The 13,136-nt window shown below is 37.4% G+C and overlaps 1 protein-coding gene across 2 annotated transcripts in view; it reads right to left on the bottom strand.

Moving 5' to 3' along the window:
* Positions 1-13,136, bottom strand: part of EDIL3 (EGF like repeats and discoidin domains 3) — a 252,572-nt gene that overhangs the window by 90,913 nt on the left and 148,523 nt on the right. For both annotated transcript variants that reach the window (XM_082074857.1, XM_082074856.1), the window contains one exon: positions 6,773-6,886. In XM_082074857.1, coding sequence (XP_081930983.1) covers positions 6,773-6,886 — 114 coding nt within the window. The remainder of the gene's footprint in view (positions 1-6,772; positions 6,887-13,136) is intronic.

Here is a 13,136-nt window from a genome sequence, read left to right as displayed (position 1 = left end):
TTTAGCCTAGCTCTCAGCTTTTATTTAGCTCCTTAAATATTTTTTTATTTTTATAGCATGTTCAGAAAAGAACATGACAAACTACCTAGATTCAGTTAATGACATTGTTTAAATTCCCATTTAAAAAATGAAATTTTCCCTCTTGCACATTCAAAATACATTCCTAATCTGTTTCTATTCTAAAATATTTCTGTAATTCAGGGAGGTCACAAATCAAGTATTACCAGTAACTTCATATTAAATTGATATTTTTCTTTTAGGTATAAAGCTTTTTCTACTCTTCATTTTGTTTGAGATTAACCACACATTATTCCTTAAACCAGCAAGGACACTATATCAATAAGTTGACTATCCTGAGTACATTAAAAAAGTGAATTATTTTCTCTAAGGGTAATACTTGTGTACACGTATACCTACACATATGCACTTATACACAAAACTATAAAATACCCTTATTTTTTCCATGCAAGTCCTGAACTTGTCATGTAAATAATGACAAACAGGAATGCACATATTTACTGTATTTTTGTTTGTTCTATCCTTGGCATATGAGCCGAGAAATTTAGCTTTTAAATTTTATGACCTTTGAAGAGAAACAAACAAAAAATATAACAAAAATTAAAATATACTATCTTTGCCTTGAACATGAGTTAAGGGATGGTTTCTGCTTTCTTGATTAGACTGTGGCTTGATTAAAATTTTTAACTGATGTTAAGTCTTGATTTTATGCCCAGGCTCTGTCCCCTGCCATTCCTTTGTACCAGCCCAGCATTTGTGTGGCTGTGAAGTTCACTGGATCAAACAACTGATCTGGTTAATTAATTACCTTTTTTATTGCCCTATGAGTTTTTGCCAGGACAAGGCAAACAAGTAAAATAGCAGCCCAGAACGAGCAGACACAAAAACAGCAATATGGGCAAAGAAGTGCTAAAGCAAGGCTCCTTCATGCAATAACATAGCTGGTATGTGTCAGTTTTCAAGGAATTGCTACTTTACAGTATGATGCATCGAAAAACAGGGGTAGGAGATTTTTGTTCCAATTCCCTGACAAAAGCAGAAATTTTATTTGGTTATTTCTGGAAACTGAGTGCAATTACAAGAGCTTAACTATTTCATAAAGTGGAAAGAGAACAACACAAAACCTGTCCTGATGCAATTTAAGGTCATACTCTACAGGTCGTCTGGAAATCTTGCAAGTTTACCATGTGCCTTAACAGAATTTCCAGTACATACTGGCAAAATGAATGCAAATGGAACAGAAACTCCCATATAAAAAAAGAAAATTATTTTTGTACCAATGAACGCATATCTTCTTTTTTGCAGATGATTATACTGTACTTAATTTAAATCCTGGAGTCTGTAGTTCTAGAAACTACATTTCTTTCTATAGTTCATTGTTTTTCCTAATGAAAGTGGAAAACATGCATCAACTAAATAAAAATGAAAGGTTGGTAGATATCAACATAAATCATTTACATTTTTAACTACAGAGCAATTCCAAGAACACACAAGAAAAATTAATATGGCCAGTTTTGTTTTACAGGAATTTGCTATATTTTACATAACACCAGTATTTGTGATCATAAAACTGTCAGATATTCAAAACAATCAAGGATATACTTGAAACCAAACTTCATATTGAATTAGTCACAGAATTTGTCAAACTGTTATTTTGAGCTGTAGGGAAAGTTAGATTCTCCTAAATCTCATTCAAAGAGATTTTAATTGTAATCAGTGATTTAGGGAACTCAAGTCCATGTTGATTCCTGTCAAGGAAAGTGTTTCACAGTCGCTCACTACAAGCTTTAAGCCAAACCATATTGCCCACTGGCGCTGCTTATAAAAATCTAATGCCCTGAAAACTAAGTTCACTAGCAGGCAACCTGGAAATTAGATGTTCTTTTAGTGGGATCACATTTACCATCCAACAACAGTCCAATGCTTAACGGTTTAATTTTAACAGGGTATTTTCATAAGATGAATTTACCAGAAAGCCTGTTACCAGGTTTATTAATTTAATTAAATGGTTAAGTTCTGATTCCTATCCATATTTTGAAGAGACAGACTTCTTGGAAAATAAATTTTAGCCAGATGTTATGCTTCACCCTGAAATTTAGCTTTTATCTGTTTTGTTTTGCCTGAACGCTACTTGTGCGGTTGTCCTGTGATGTTTGTTTTGTGCAGTGTTTTTCTGAACCTAAGCATGGAGTCTTTCAGAAGCCTGAACCCTGCTGAGCTGGGGAAGACAGAGATATCCAAGATTCATCGAAGGCTGTGAGCATCAAGCGGAGGATTTCAAAAGACAAGAAACTGAAGCCAAAAAAGTGCAACAACCGAGGACACTGCCTTGAAAACACACAAGTGAAATACAGAAGACACCAAAAGATGTAATATAGTCTCTTCCAAAAATACTGTGAAACTAGTTATTTCTCCTGTCCTACAAATCATGCAAGTTGCAGGTGTACTGTATTCCTGGGAACAATTTTTAAAGAAAGGAAATTCTAAAATCACAGTGTTTCAGAATGCTTAGGATGACACTATCCAGCCTGGGAGTACAAGGTTTTGTGTAAGCAGACATCTTGAAATTCTCTTTATGTCTAGATCTGTCAGACTTTTAGGCAATTTTAAAATAAAAATGACATTGAAAGAATGGGCATTTTTATTTAAATAAAAAAAAGCCACTTTGATTTCCACAGAGAGGAAGGCAGAAGATGACCACGTACAGCACAAAAAACATTAGCATACTAAAACATAAAGCACAAGAAACAAATGAAAATAATGTGAACGTACACTGCTTAGCGGTATTTCTGACATGCTACACAAACCATATTGGTGCACTTGCTCTGAATGTAGTCCTCCTACATATGGGCACGTGAAATATGCAGAAAAGGAGGTGAAGGGGCCATAGTAAATGTAAAAAAATATTTACAGTGACTAATTTGATCTCTATCTTTAAAGAAAAAGGATGAGAAAAATTGCCATATGCTTTAATGGCAGCAACTCTTGGCAATCAGCAAAATGCAGCTCCAAAATGTACAATGGTGAAATTGTAACATGTCCACTGTGTGGTACCATCTGCTAGACTGAAGGATAAAAAAAAAAAAAAACAGTGATCAAAAATTACCTATGGAATTCACAAATTATTGCAATTCACAATCCACATTACTGATGGGAGGTTTTAACAATATGGATTTATCCTGAATAATGCAAACAGTCTGACACTGATGAAAGTAGCTCCCTGTTGCCTGCAAGAAAATTTTTGTGATCCAGCAACTAAAACTCTCAAGCCCAGGAGAATCTATCTTGGGAGCAGTACTTATTTATAGAGACTCCAAGACTAAGGAAAACTTAAAGGAGGTAATCATAACTGATAGCTTGAATTCAGCACAGAAGCAAGAAATATGTTGAGTGCAAGAACAAAAGGAAATGCAGCTGCATCAAGTAAATGTTGAGGCCTTAAGAAATCTGGAAAGTAATAAGAAATTAATGTAATTTAGCTTTTGCTTTCAGAGCATGGGAAAAGGTGCTTTCTTTCCATTCTGTGTTTACTAAACATCTGCAGGCAAATTTTGTAAATACCATATGCTCAGTGAAGAATCTCTTAACAGGTTGCTAAGCTTATTCCAGAACATTTAAATGTTTTGAAGCCCTCAGTCTGCTTGTACTACACGTTATTTTGACTTCACCTCATCCTGTGCTTTCCAGCAAGGAGAAGCAGCTGGTTTAAATATAATTTATGCCTGAATGGCTAAAGGTATCAGGAGCTAATAAGAAAGAAGAAGACTGAATGTAACTCTCTCCAGAACAGAAAAAAAAAACAAAACCAAAACCAAAACAAATAAACAAACAAAAGAGGTCAGGCCAGTGCTTCAAAATGAGAAGAATATGTAGATAAAACAAAAGGCCCCAAAAGAGCAGAAGCATTGTTGAGGTGTGTGTGAAGCACATCAACTGGCCACAAGATCGCATCCAGGTTTTCTGATAACTTTATTTCACAGTTGAGCCCTTAGAAAGCAACTCCAAACATCATCCATGCCAGAAGGAGGCTCAGAAGATGGCCAAAGTGGTCAAAACATGTTTCCAAACTCATAAGGCATTTTAGTGCTATTTTAATACTCAGTTCCAGACAAGCCTTCACCTCTTGCTTCAGCTGCACTAATCAGTAGCAGAGACCCTTGAGACTATTCAGAAGGATTTGGGGTGGGTGTCCCACAAGTCTTACAGGACCCGTCTGTAATACAACAGCTCTCTCACATCTGGACAGTGCTACACATGAAGTAAAATGGAAAGGAATTATTTAGTAGATTAGCTAAGATAAATTAATTTTGGTGGAATGAAATACTAGAATTTAAAAAAAAAAAAAAAAAAAGAAAAGAAAACTTACTATGCCAAGTGGATGAGTAACACGACAAATGACCAGTACAGAGCACTGATATTTGGGATATTGCAACTAGATATACTACTAGAAAATGCATACTGGAGAATAAGCTTGCAATAACAGCAGACTCCATGATAGATTTTTTCTCTTTTTATTCTCAATCTAGGTTATTCTGTGATGTGGATTAGCAATCTTTGAGCTTTGTGAGCTAATTCAGAGACAGCAATCAGTAATTTACATAATTAGTATAACAGTATTTAATTATGTGATTACTGTAAATATGTGTTAGTCTCTAATGGTGTAATTAGAATACGTAATTACTACTTGTAATTACATAATTAGGTATGATAACATACTAAACTTCTCATAAAAAAGTGCATATTTACAAGCACAGCTATAGGAGCTGGTATAGCACACAATTATATTGGTGGTATAAAAAGTTACCATTTTAATGCCAGCTGTACTGAAGATAGATCAAAAGTAGATGAATGCTAGAAGTTTGTGAACTGTGCCATAGTACTAGAAGAATGCGTTGACTTTCCTGAACAGGGGTGGTTCAGTGACTACAGTCACTACAAGCATTATTCCCATCCTTAATCATCTGTTAATTATTCATAACTCTTCAATCACTTAGCTGAATGACATGAATATAGAGAGTGGTATAATGGAAGTATTAAAATATTTACATTGCGTAGCCTTTTCTAATTATTGATTTAAGTAAACTATTACTTTTCTCTTAAATCCTCAAAACACATCCAGTTTCACACTCCTCGCTGGTACTGTCCCACACACAAGAGATTGGTGGTACTTACATATGCAGGTCCCTACCCAGACAAAGTACGTTACACATAAAAAGTATATTTACACGTAGTTACATATACATTTATAAAAATAAAAGAAACATTAAATAACACATAATGATCTGGAAAATGCAACGATAGCTTCAAGTCATAGCTCCGACTACCCCATCTCTAGCAAAACAGGAGATTTGTCTTATGTGTTCTATAATCTGAGCAATGTTCATGATGCAGCCAAAAAACCAAAAAGGATTAACTCTGAAGACATGGATGAGATTCCTGGTAGAATTGCAAATGGTAATTTAATTGCATCTTATAACCTACATGAAGTGCTTCACCAGCAATTTGTACAGCAAACTTTAATTGATGTTCATTTTTCACAAGTTTTTTAAGGCAGCCATATAGGATTGTAAAATTTCTCAAAACAAATCTTAAACTTTGATTTCTTTTTAGAATTCTATACACATTGCATTGGATACCTCAAATCTTTTGCCTGTTGCATATATAAATCTGGGAATTCAGTGAGGTTACTTGAAAAAGTTCCGAGCTTGTCATTTGTGGTTATTGGTCCATGTTGTTTTTTTCCTCCCTTCTCCTTCATGTATCCACAATAGAACACAGAAAGATGAATCATATTCTTCAACTTTGTTATGGTTTCATTTACAGAGTATTCAGTTTGCAACATATTTTTTTTTCCCTGCTCCACATAGCAGATCTTCCCTGAACTACAAATTCACTTTCTTGAATGTGGATGACTCCAGCATTTCAGATATCTTGAATGCGGTATCTAATACTACAAATGCTAATACACAAATACTTTCAATTTTCTGCATAAGGTACCAGGCTTGACATACCTTGAGGCTATATTAGCTTTTCCACAACACCATCAAATTAACATTCTTTGTCTTACTTAAGCACACAGGCTTTCTTCTCTACCATGAGCCTCTAACATTTATTAACTGTTCAGGTATACTGTGTTTTGTACCATACCCATTTATTCCATTTTTGATATTTTAGTCTTTAAGATTACCTAGCCTTTCATATGTGAAGACCTCTTCTGTACTTACAGCTTTAGGAATCAGACCTTTATAGTGCATTCACGGTCAATGTTACCAGTAAAATCATGCAATATCGTTCCCAAGACAGATTCTGGAGGGACTCCACCAATGACTTCTCTGAAAAACAGTATTCCCACTTTCAAAGCCTAGAGACATGTCAGGGAAAGTAACATATATTTTTGCCCTGCTCCTCCACTTGTTAATATATGCTAATAACTAGTGTGAAGACAAGATACTAGGCGAGATGAATCCCTAGCCTAAATCAGGTTTTGTATTTTTCTGTTTTACGCTATTTACTCCTTCTTGTTTGACTCTTGGATACTAATTTTGCATTTTTCAAACGTTTCCACCATCAGATGCTTTATGTGAATGCATAACAGATTTGTTGTCTTAAATTTCCTCCATTTTGAAAAGAATAAGATGGATATTTAAAGCATTATCTATTTGTAGACTAGAGAAATATATCTATAGTCATTTCTGTATAAGAAAATATTGATTTATTTTGTTAAAAGTTAGATGTAAAGACATGCAATACTTACTCTGCTGGCAGTTTCTTCCCATAAATTCACCTGGACATTCACAAGAATAGTTGGCAACAAGGTCTGTGCAGATTCCACCATTCTTGCAGGGTTCAGCTTCACATTCATTAATATCTGCAGGAAGTACACAAGGTGATGTCAGGATCAGCAAAGAGAAATTGTAAAAGTAATAGTTGTGAAAGCAATAAAAAGTGCAAGTGTAGAGTCCTATACCCAGGGAGGAATAACCCCAGGCACCACTACAGGTTGGGGCAAACCTGCTGGAAAGCAGGTCTTCAGAGAAGGACTTGGGAGTTCTTGTCAGCAACAGGTTGACCATGAGTCAACAGTATGCCCTTGTGGCCAAGAAGGCCAATAGTATCCTGGGTGCATTAAGAAGAGTGTGACCAGCAGGTTGGGGGAGTTTGTCCTCCCCTCTTCTCTGCCCTGGTGAGGCCACATCTGGTGTACTACATCCAGATCTGGGCTCTTCAGCTTAAGAAGGCCAAGGAATTACTGGAGGATTCCATGGGAGAGCTATGAGGATGATTAGGTGCCTGGAGCATCTTTCTTAGGAGACTGAGAGAGCTGGGTCTGTTCAGCCTGGAGAAGAGAAGCTGAGAGGGGATCTCATTAATGTTTATAAATATCTCCAGGGTGGGTGTCAAGAGGATGGACCAAACTCAGTGGTGCCCGACGACAGGATGAGGGGCAACAGTCACAAACCGAAACACAGAAGGTTCCATCTGAATATGAGGAGAAACTTCTTTACTTTGAGGGTGACAGAACACTGGAACAGGCTTCCCAGATAGGTTGTGGAGTCTCTTTCTCTGGAGACATTCAAACCTGCCTGGACACATTCCTGTGCAATCTATTCTTGGTATATCTGCTTTAGCAGGTGGGTTGGACCAGATGATCTCCAGAGGTCACTTCCTACCCTAATCATTCTGTGATTCTCTAATAAGCACATTTTAAAGCACTAAAACACAACATACTTGTACAATTGACATTAGAAGATATACATTCTTTTGCGCAGCAAACATGCTCAGTAAAGGATGTGATTAAACAGGGTGTGCTGTAGGAAAAAAAACAAAGCAATCTCATATAAATTTTAGCTACTTTCATATACCTACTAAAGTTTTACTACGTACTGTCATAAAACAGGATTTTAAGTTTTGCTCAGGGGTTTTCACTCTGCCTTCCAGAGGACATCAGGGCTACAGTTTCGGATACACCAACTAGACTACAGTTTGGCCTTCAATAAACAAATTCAATTAGTTCTAACATGCTATTCATTAGTGATCCTTGCAATTTCAAGAAATAAAGTTACTTCTTTATCAACAGATGCCAAGTAAGAATGTCTCTCAGTTCTTCTTAATTCATTAAACATCTAATTGACAAGCTTGTTCAACTCTCTAAAAAATTTCCTTTCTGTGCATTAATTAGTGGGCAAATTGAAACTAATCGCTTGATCTAGAAGCTTGCAAATTTTATTAAATTCGAAAGACAGAAAAGGTGGTTATTTTCATTTGAGTTTCCCTTTTCCAGCACATTGTGTCAAACGCTGCAAGAATAATACTCCCCTGTGTTTTCCAGAGTAGTAACCTTCAAGTATAATATCAGATTTATTCTCTCAAATGCAATATAGTATTTTTCAGTCATCACAAATAGGCAGATTAAGGATAAGGATATCTCATAATCAAAAATCTCCATTCCTGAATTTACATAAGTATGGAGTAGAAATGCTATATGGATTTTACACATTATTGTCTCAAAAGGCTGCATTGATGCATACAGTTAAATATTTAAAAGATGGTAAGCTCTTTTTCACTAAGACTTGAAGTCCTATTGTGTTAGACACTATAAACCACAAACAGAAAAGCAGTCTTTAGCTTGTTCTATAATTTTACTTCACCCACTGTTGATTAAGTGTGTGTGAACTTTGGATACCGTTGCCGATAAAGCGCACATGTGCATAGCAGAGAAATAAGTTCAAACAACAAGACACTTCACTGATGTGAACTAGTTGCATTATTTGGTGCACAAAACACCCTCTGAATTGAAGTAATACTCCTGTTTCATTGAATCTGCTTTTGTCCCCAAAATGCAAACCCACTTTGCACTGCACTATACAAACCCAAGGTGCTACACAGGTGTCTAAACTCAACGCAATAAGGCCTGTGCAGAAGAAGTAGAATTCAGCTCTGTCAACAAAGCTGCTTGATTTCTGGTAGTTGAGCATCTAATTTTTCTACTTTTAATTTGATGTTTTACATATACAGGCTGTAGTAACGGGCTGAACAGTGACCTCATGAAGATCAAGAAGGGAAAGTGAAAAGTTTTGCCTCTGACCTTGAGGAATGGCACCAGTACATGTTGTTAAACTGACCAGCTGGGGAGCAGGCTGGTTGAAAAGGACCAGGGGATCCTGTTGGACAACAAGTTGTCCATGAGGCACCAATGCACTCTCAAGGCAAAGAAGGCCAACAGCTTCCTGCACTGCACTAGGCAGAGCACTTCCAGCAGGTTGACGGAGGTGATTCTTCCCCAGTACTCAGCACTTGTGAGGCCACACCTAGACTTTTGCATCCATTTCTGGGCTCTCCAGTATAAAAGGGACATGGACATACTGGGGAGAGTTCAACAAGGGGCCATTAAAATAATTAAGGGACTGGACCACCTTGCCCGTGAGGAAAGTTTGAGAGAGCTGGTACATTTGTCTTTGAGAAGAGGAGAATCAGGAGGAAACTCAGCAACAAATATAAATACCTGAAGGGATGGTTCAAAGAAGATAGAGTCAAGCTCTTTTCAGTTGTGGTCAGGACAAGAGGCAACGGACAGAAACCAAAACACAAGACTTTCTGTCTCAACATTGGAAAGGACTTTTTTACTGTGAGGGTGACTAGGCAGTGGCATAGGTTTCCCAAGGTGTTTGTGGAGCCTTCATCCTTGGAGATACTAAAACACCATTTTGATGTAGCCGTGGGCAACCTGCTCTACATGGCCCTGCTTGAGCAGAAAGGAGTGGACCAGATGACCTACAGAGGTCTGTTTTACCCTCAACTTGACTGTGAATCTGTGATAATTTTCACATTGGTGTAAACAGAAATACAAGGAATGTGGAGTCTAGTTTCAGTTCTTTGAAGTAGAAAAAATTCAGATTTTTATACTGAAACTGATGACAGTTATTATCTCCGAGCTTCTTTTTAATCCTTTTTGTCTTACTATATGTTGCCTATAAAGATATAATGTAATGGACTAATAAAAACTCACAGCTGAATTTCTGTTTGTTAAAGAAGAAGAAGAGTAATAGCTTAGTGTGTGAGAATTAAAACTTGCCAAGGGAAATTACCAAAGAACAGACCTGCTTAATTCTAAATGAAATTATTTATATGTACATATAAAATTTAACAAGATTCTTCAGGTCCCTATTTGCCATTTTAAGCAAAGCCCATTAACCTTACGTTTTCATCAGGTTATTTGTCATTGTAATACAGGCTAACACATTTGTGGGAAAAAATATCAAGGTCACTGTGAACTAAAAAATATTGAGTGAACATATGAACTATCTCTTACTTGGTGAAATAAAGGCAGCAATTTATTCTCTTAAAAGCTTTTCTGTGTAAAGATAATATCTCCTCAAGATATTTTTTTTTTCTAATTTGCCATTCATAGTGAAATATGTAGGAAAAAATGCACAAATTTCCAGTGTATTTCATGTTGTCTATGTGATGATGTAGAAAATAGACTGAACCTTAAGTATCAGATAATTTTAAAGCTATCCTCATATTCTGTCCCTGTGGAGAAATTAGCAACTATCAGTACAGAAAGATGGAAGGTTTTATTATTATCTTTGATCCTTGGATCCTACAGTGATTTTTTTTCCAATACTTTGAGAACCTTTAGTCCTATCAGTTCAAACAAATATGTCATATTTGATGAATGAGGGAAGACTAGCTCACTGTAGCATAATGTTTGATACCAGAACAAACATTTATAAAATCAAAGAATGTCAGGGATTGGAAGGGACCTCGAAAGATTATCTAGTCTAATCTCCCTGCCAGAGCAGGAACACCCAGATGAGGTTACACAGGAAGGTGTCCAGGCAGGTTTTGAATGTCTCCAGAGTAGGAGACTCCACAACCTCCCTGGGCAGCCTGATCCAGGCTCTGTTACCCTCACTGAGAAAAAGTTTCTTCTCAAATTTAAGTGGAACATTTTGTGTTCCAGTCTGTAGTCATTGCCCCTTCTCCTATCATTGGTTGTCACTGAGAAGAGCCTGGCTCCATCTTCCATATTTATAAACATTAATGAGGTCACCCCTTTAGTCTCCTCCAAGCTAAAGAGCCCCAGCTCCCTCAGCCTTTCCTCACACAGGAGATGCTCTACTCCTTTAATAATCTTTGTGACTCTGCGCTGGACTCTCTCCAGCAGTTCCCTGTCCTTCTGGAACTGAGTGGCCCAGAACTCTGGACACAATATTCCAGATGTTGTCTCACCAGGGCAGAGTAGAGGGGCAGGAGAACCTCTCTCAACCTACTAACCACCCCCTTCTAATCCATCCCAGGTACCACTGGCCTTGCTGGCCACAAGGGTACAGAGCTGGCTCATGGCCATCCTGCTGCTGTCCCTCAGGACTCCCAGGTCCCTTTCCCCTACACTGCTCTCCAACAGGTCATTCCCCAACTTATACTGGAACCTGGGGTTGTTCCTGCCCAGATGCCAGACTCTGCACTTGCCCTTGTTCTGTTTCATTAAATTTTTCTCTGCTCAACTCTCCAGCCTGTCCAGGTCTCTGGATGGCAGCACAGCCTTCTGGCGGGTCAGCCATTCCTCCCAGCTTGGTGTCATCAGCAAAGCTGCTGATAGTGCACTCTATTACCTCATCCAAGTAACTGATGAATATATTGAATGGTATTGGGGCCAGTACCGATTCTTGAGGCACTCCACTAGATACAGGCCTCCAACTTGACTGTGCCCCATTGACCATGACTTTCAGGCTTCTTTCCTTCATCCAGTTTGCACTCCACCTCACTACCCGGTCATCCAGTCCACACTTCCTCAGTTTAGCTGTGAGGATGCTGTGGGACACTGTGTTAAATGCTTTACTGAAGTCAAGATAGACCACATCCACCACTCTGCCATCATCTATCCACCATCTATCCTTTAGGTGGAAAAATAATGAACTGAACTGTGTTGAAGAAAGAAGCGTAAGTTTCACAGAATTATTGAATTTAGTATGCATTATTTCATTTGAATACACAGATATAGAATATTTAATTAGAAGTGTAGTTCAGATAGCAATCTTATGCATTTTAGTAACTAAAACACAGATAGCTGTGCACTAATGGAGAACTCAGAAAAAATAAAATAAAACCTACCAAAAAATCCAAACCCAAATAAACCAACACCTGCTGCCTCATTGCCATTCCCCCAAGATTTCTCTACTGGAGGTGGATTCTGAAATCAATTGTGTTACAGGAACAAGCAAACACTGACCATTTTCTGAAAACAGAATGTTCCTTGAATAACTGCTTGAAGGCCTAAGACACTTGATTAGGAAGTAAACACTATGCTAAGACTTCTTTTTATCCTGACTAAATTTACATTTCATACCTTCTAATATAAACCATAACTACAAAGCTATTAGGTACGCTTCTGTTGGAGGCACAGTCATTATGGACTCTGGAACAGAAGCACGTTGTCAGAAACTGGGTGAGGAAGAAAAAACTTCACTATATTACATGGTGATTTGGAGAATCGTCATGAGGTAGGGTTCTGTGGTTTTTTTCTTTATTTGCTGGATTATATATATATTTTTTTATCCTCTATGTATTTAATAAAACATGAATAAAAACCAATACTGTACTTGCAAACATAATATAATTAAAAATACATAATCCCCATTTTGGACTCTACCTGTGTTTTTCTGAAAAATTACCCTACATGAAATGAGTATAAAAGTGATGTAAATGTTATAACCAAAAATTTAACTATTGCTTTCAGTAAATTGAGTTCTTCAGCAAGCTACTTGCTGTAAACTTGACTTTTTGTGATGAAGGGACTGATAAGCTCCATCAGTTGTTTTTTGCCACCTCAGCTTGCATTTTGGCTGCAAATGCTCACCAGTACCTTGTTCCGGTCCCCTGCCTGCTTGTTCTTTACACAGCCCAAATTCCTTGTTCCTGCCACCTGAACCCTTGTTTCAGATCCAGGACTACCTATTGCAGTACAGACTTCCTGAAGTTTCCTCCTGCTGACAGGCACATTTTTTCCTTATCCTTTGATTTCATACTTATTTTGGCTTCCTGATCACACTTGGTCTGCTCATCTCAAGTCTAAGTCATGTTGTTAATCAGTCTTCTGTCTTGACAAAATGGTTTGT

Source organism: Streptopelia decaocto (assembly GCF_964273445.1).
Source record: "Streptopelia decaocto genome assembly, chromosome: Z".
In the NCBI taxonomy this organism is placed as follows: domain Eukaryota; kingdom Metazoa; phylum Chordata; class Aves; order Columbiformes; family Columbidae; genus Streptopelia; species Streptopelia decaocto.
Note: the sequence above shows the minus strand (reverse complement) of the source record. Positions and strands in the feature narration are given on the sequence as shown.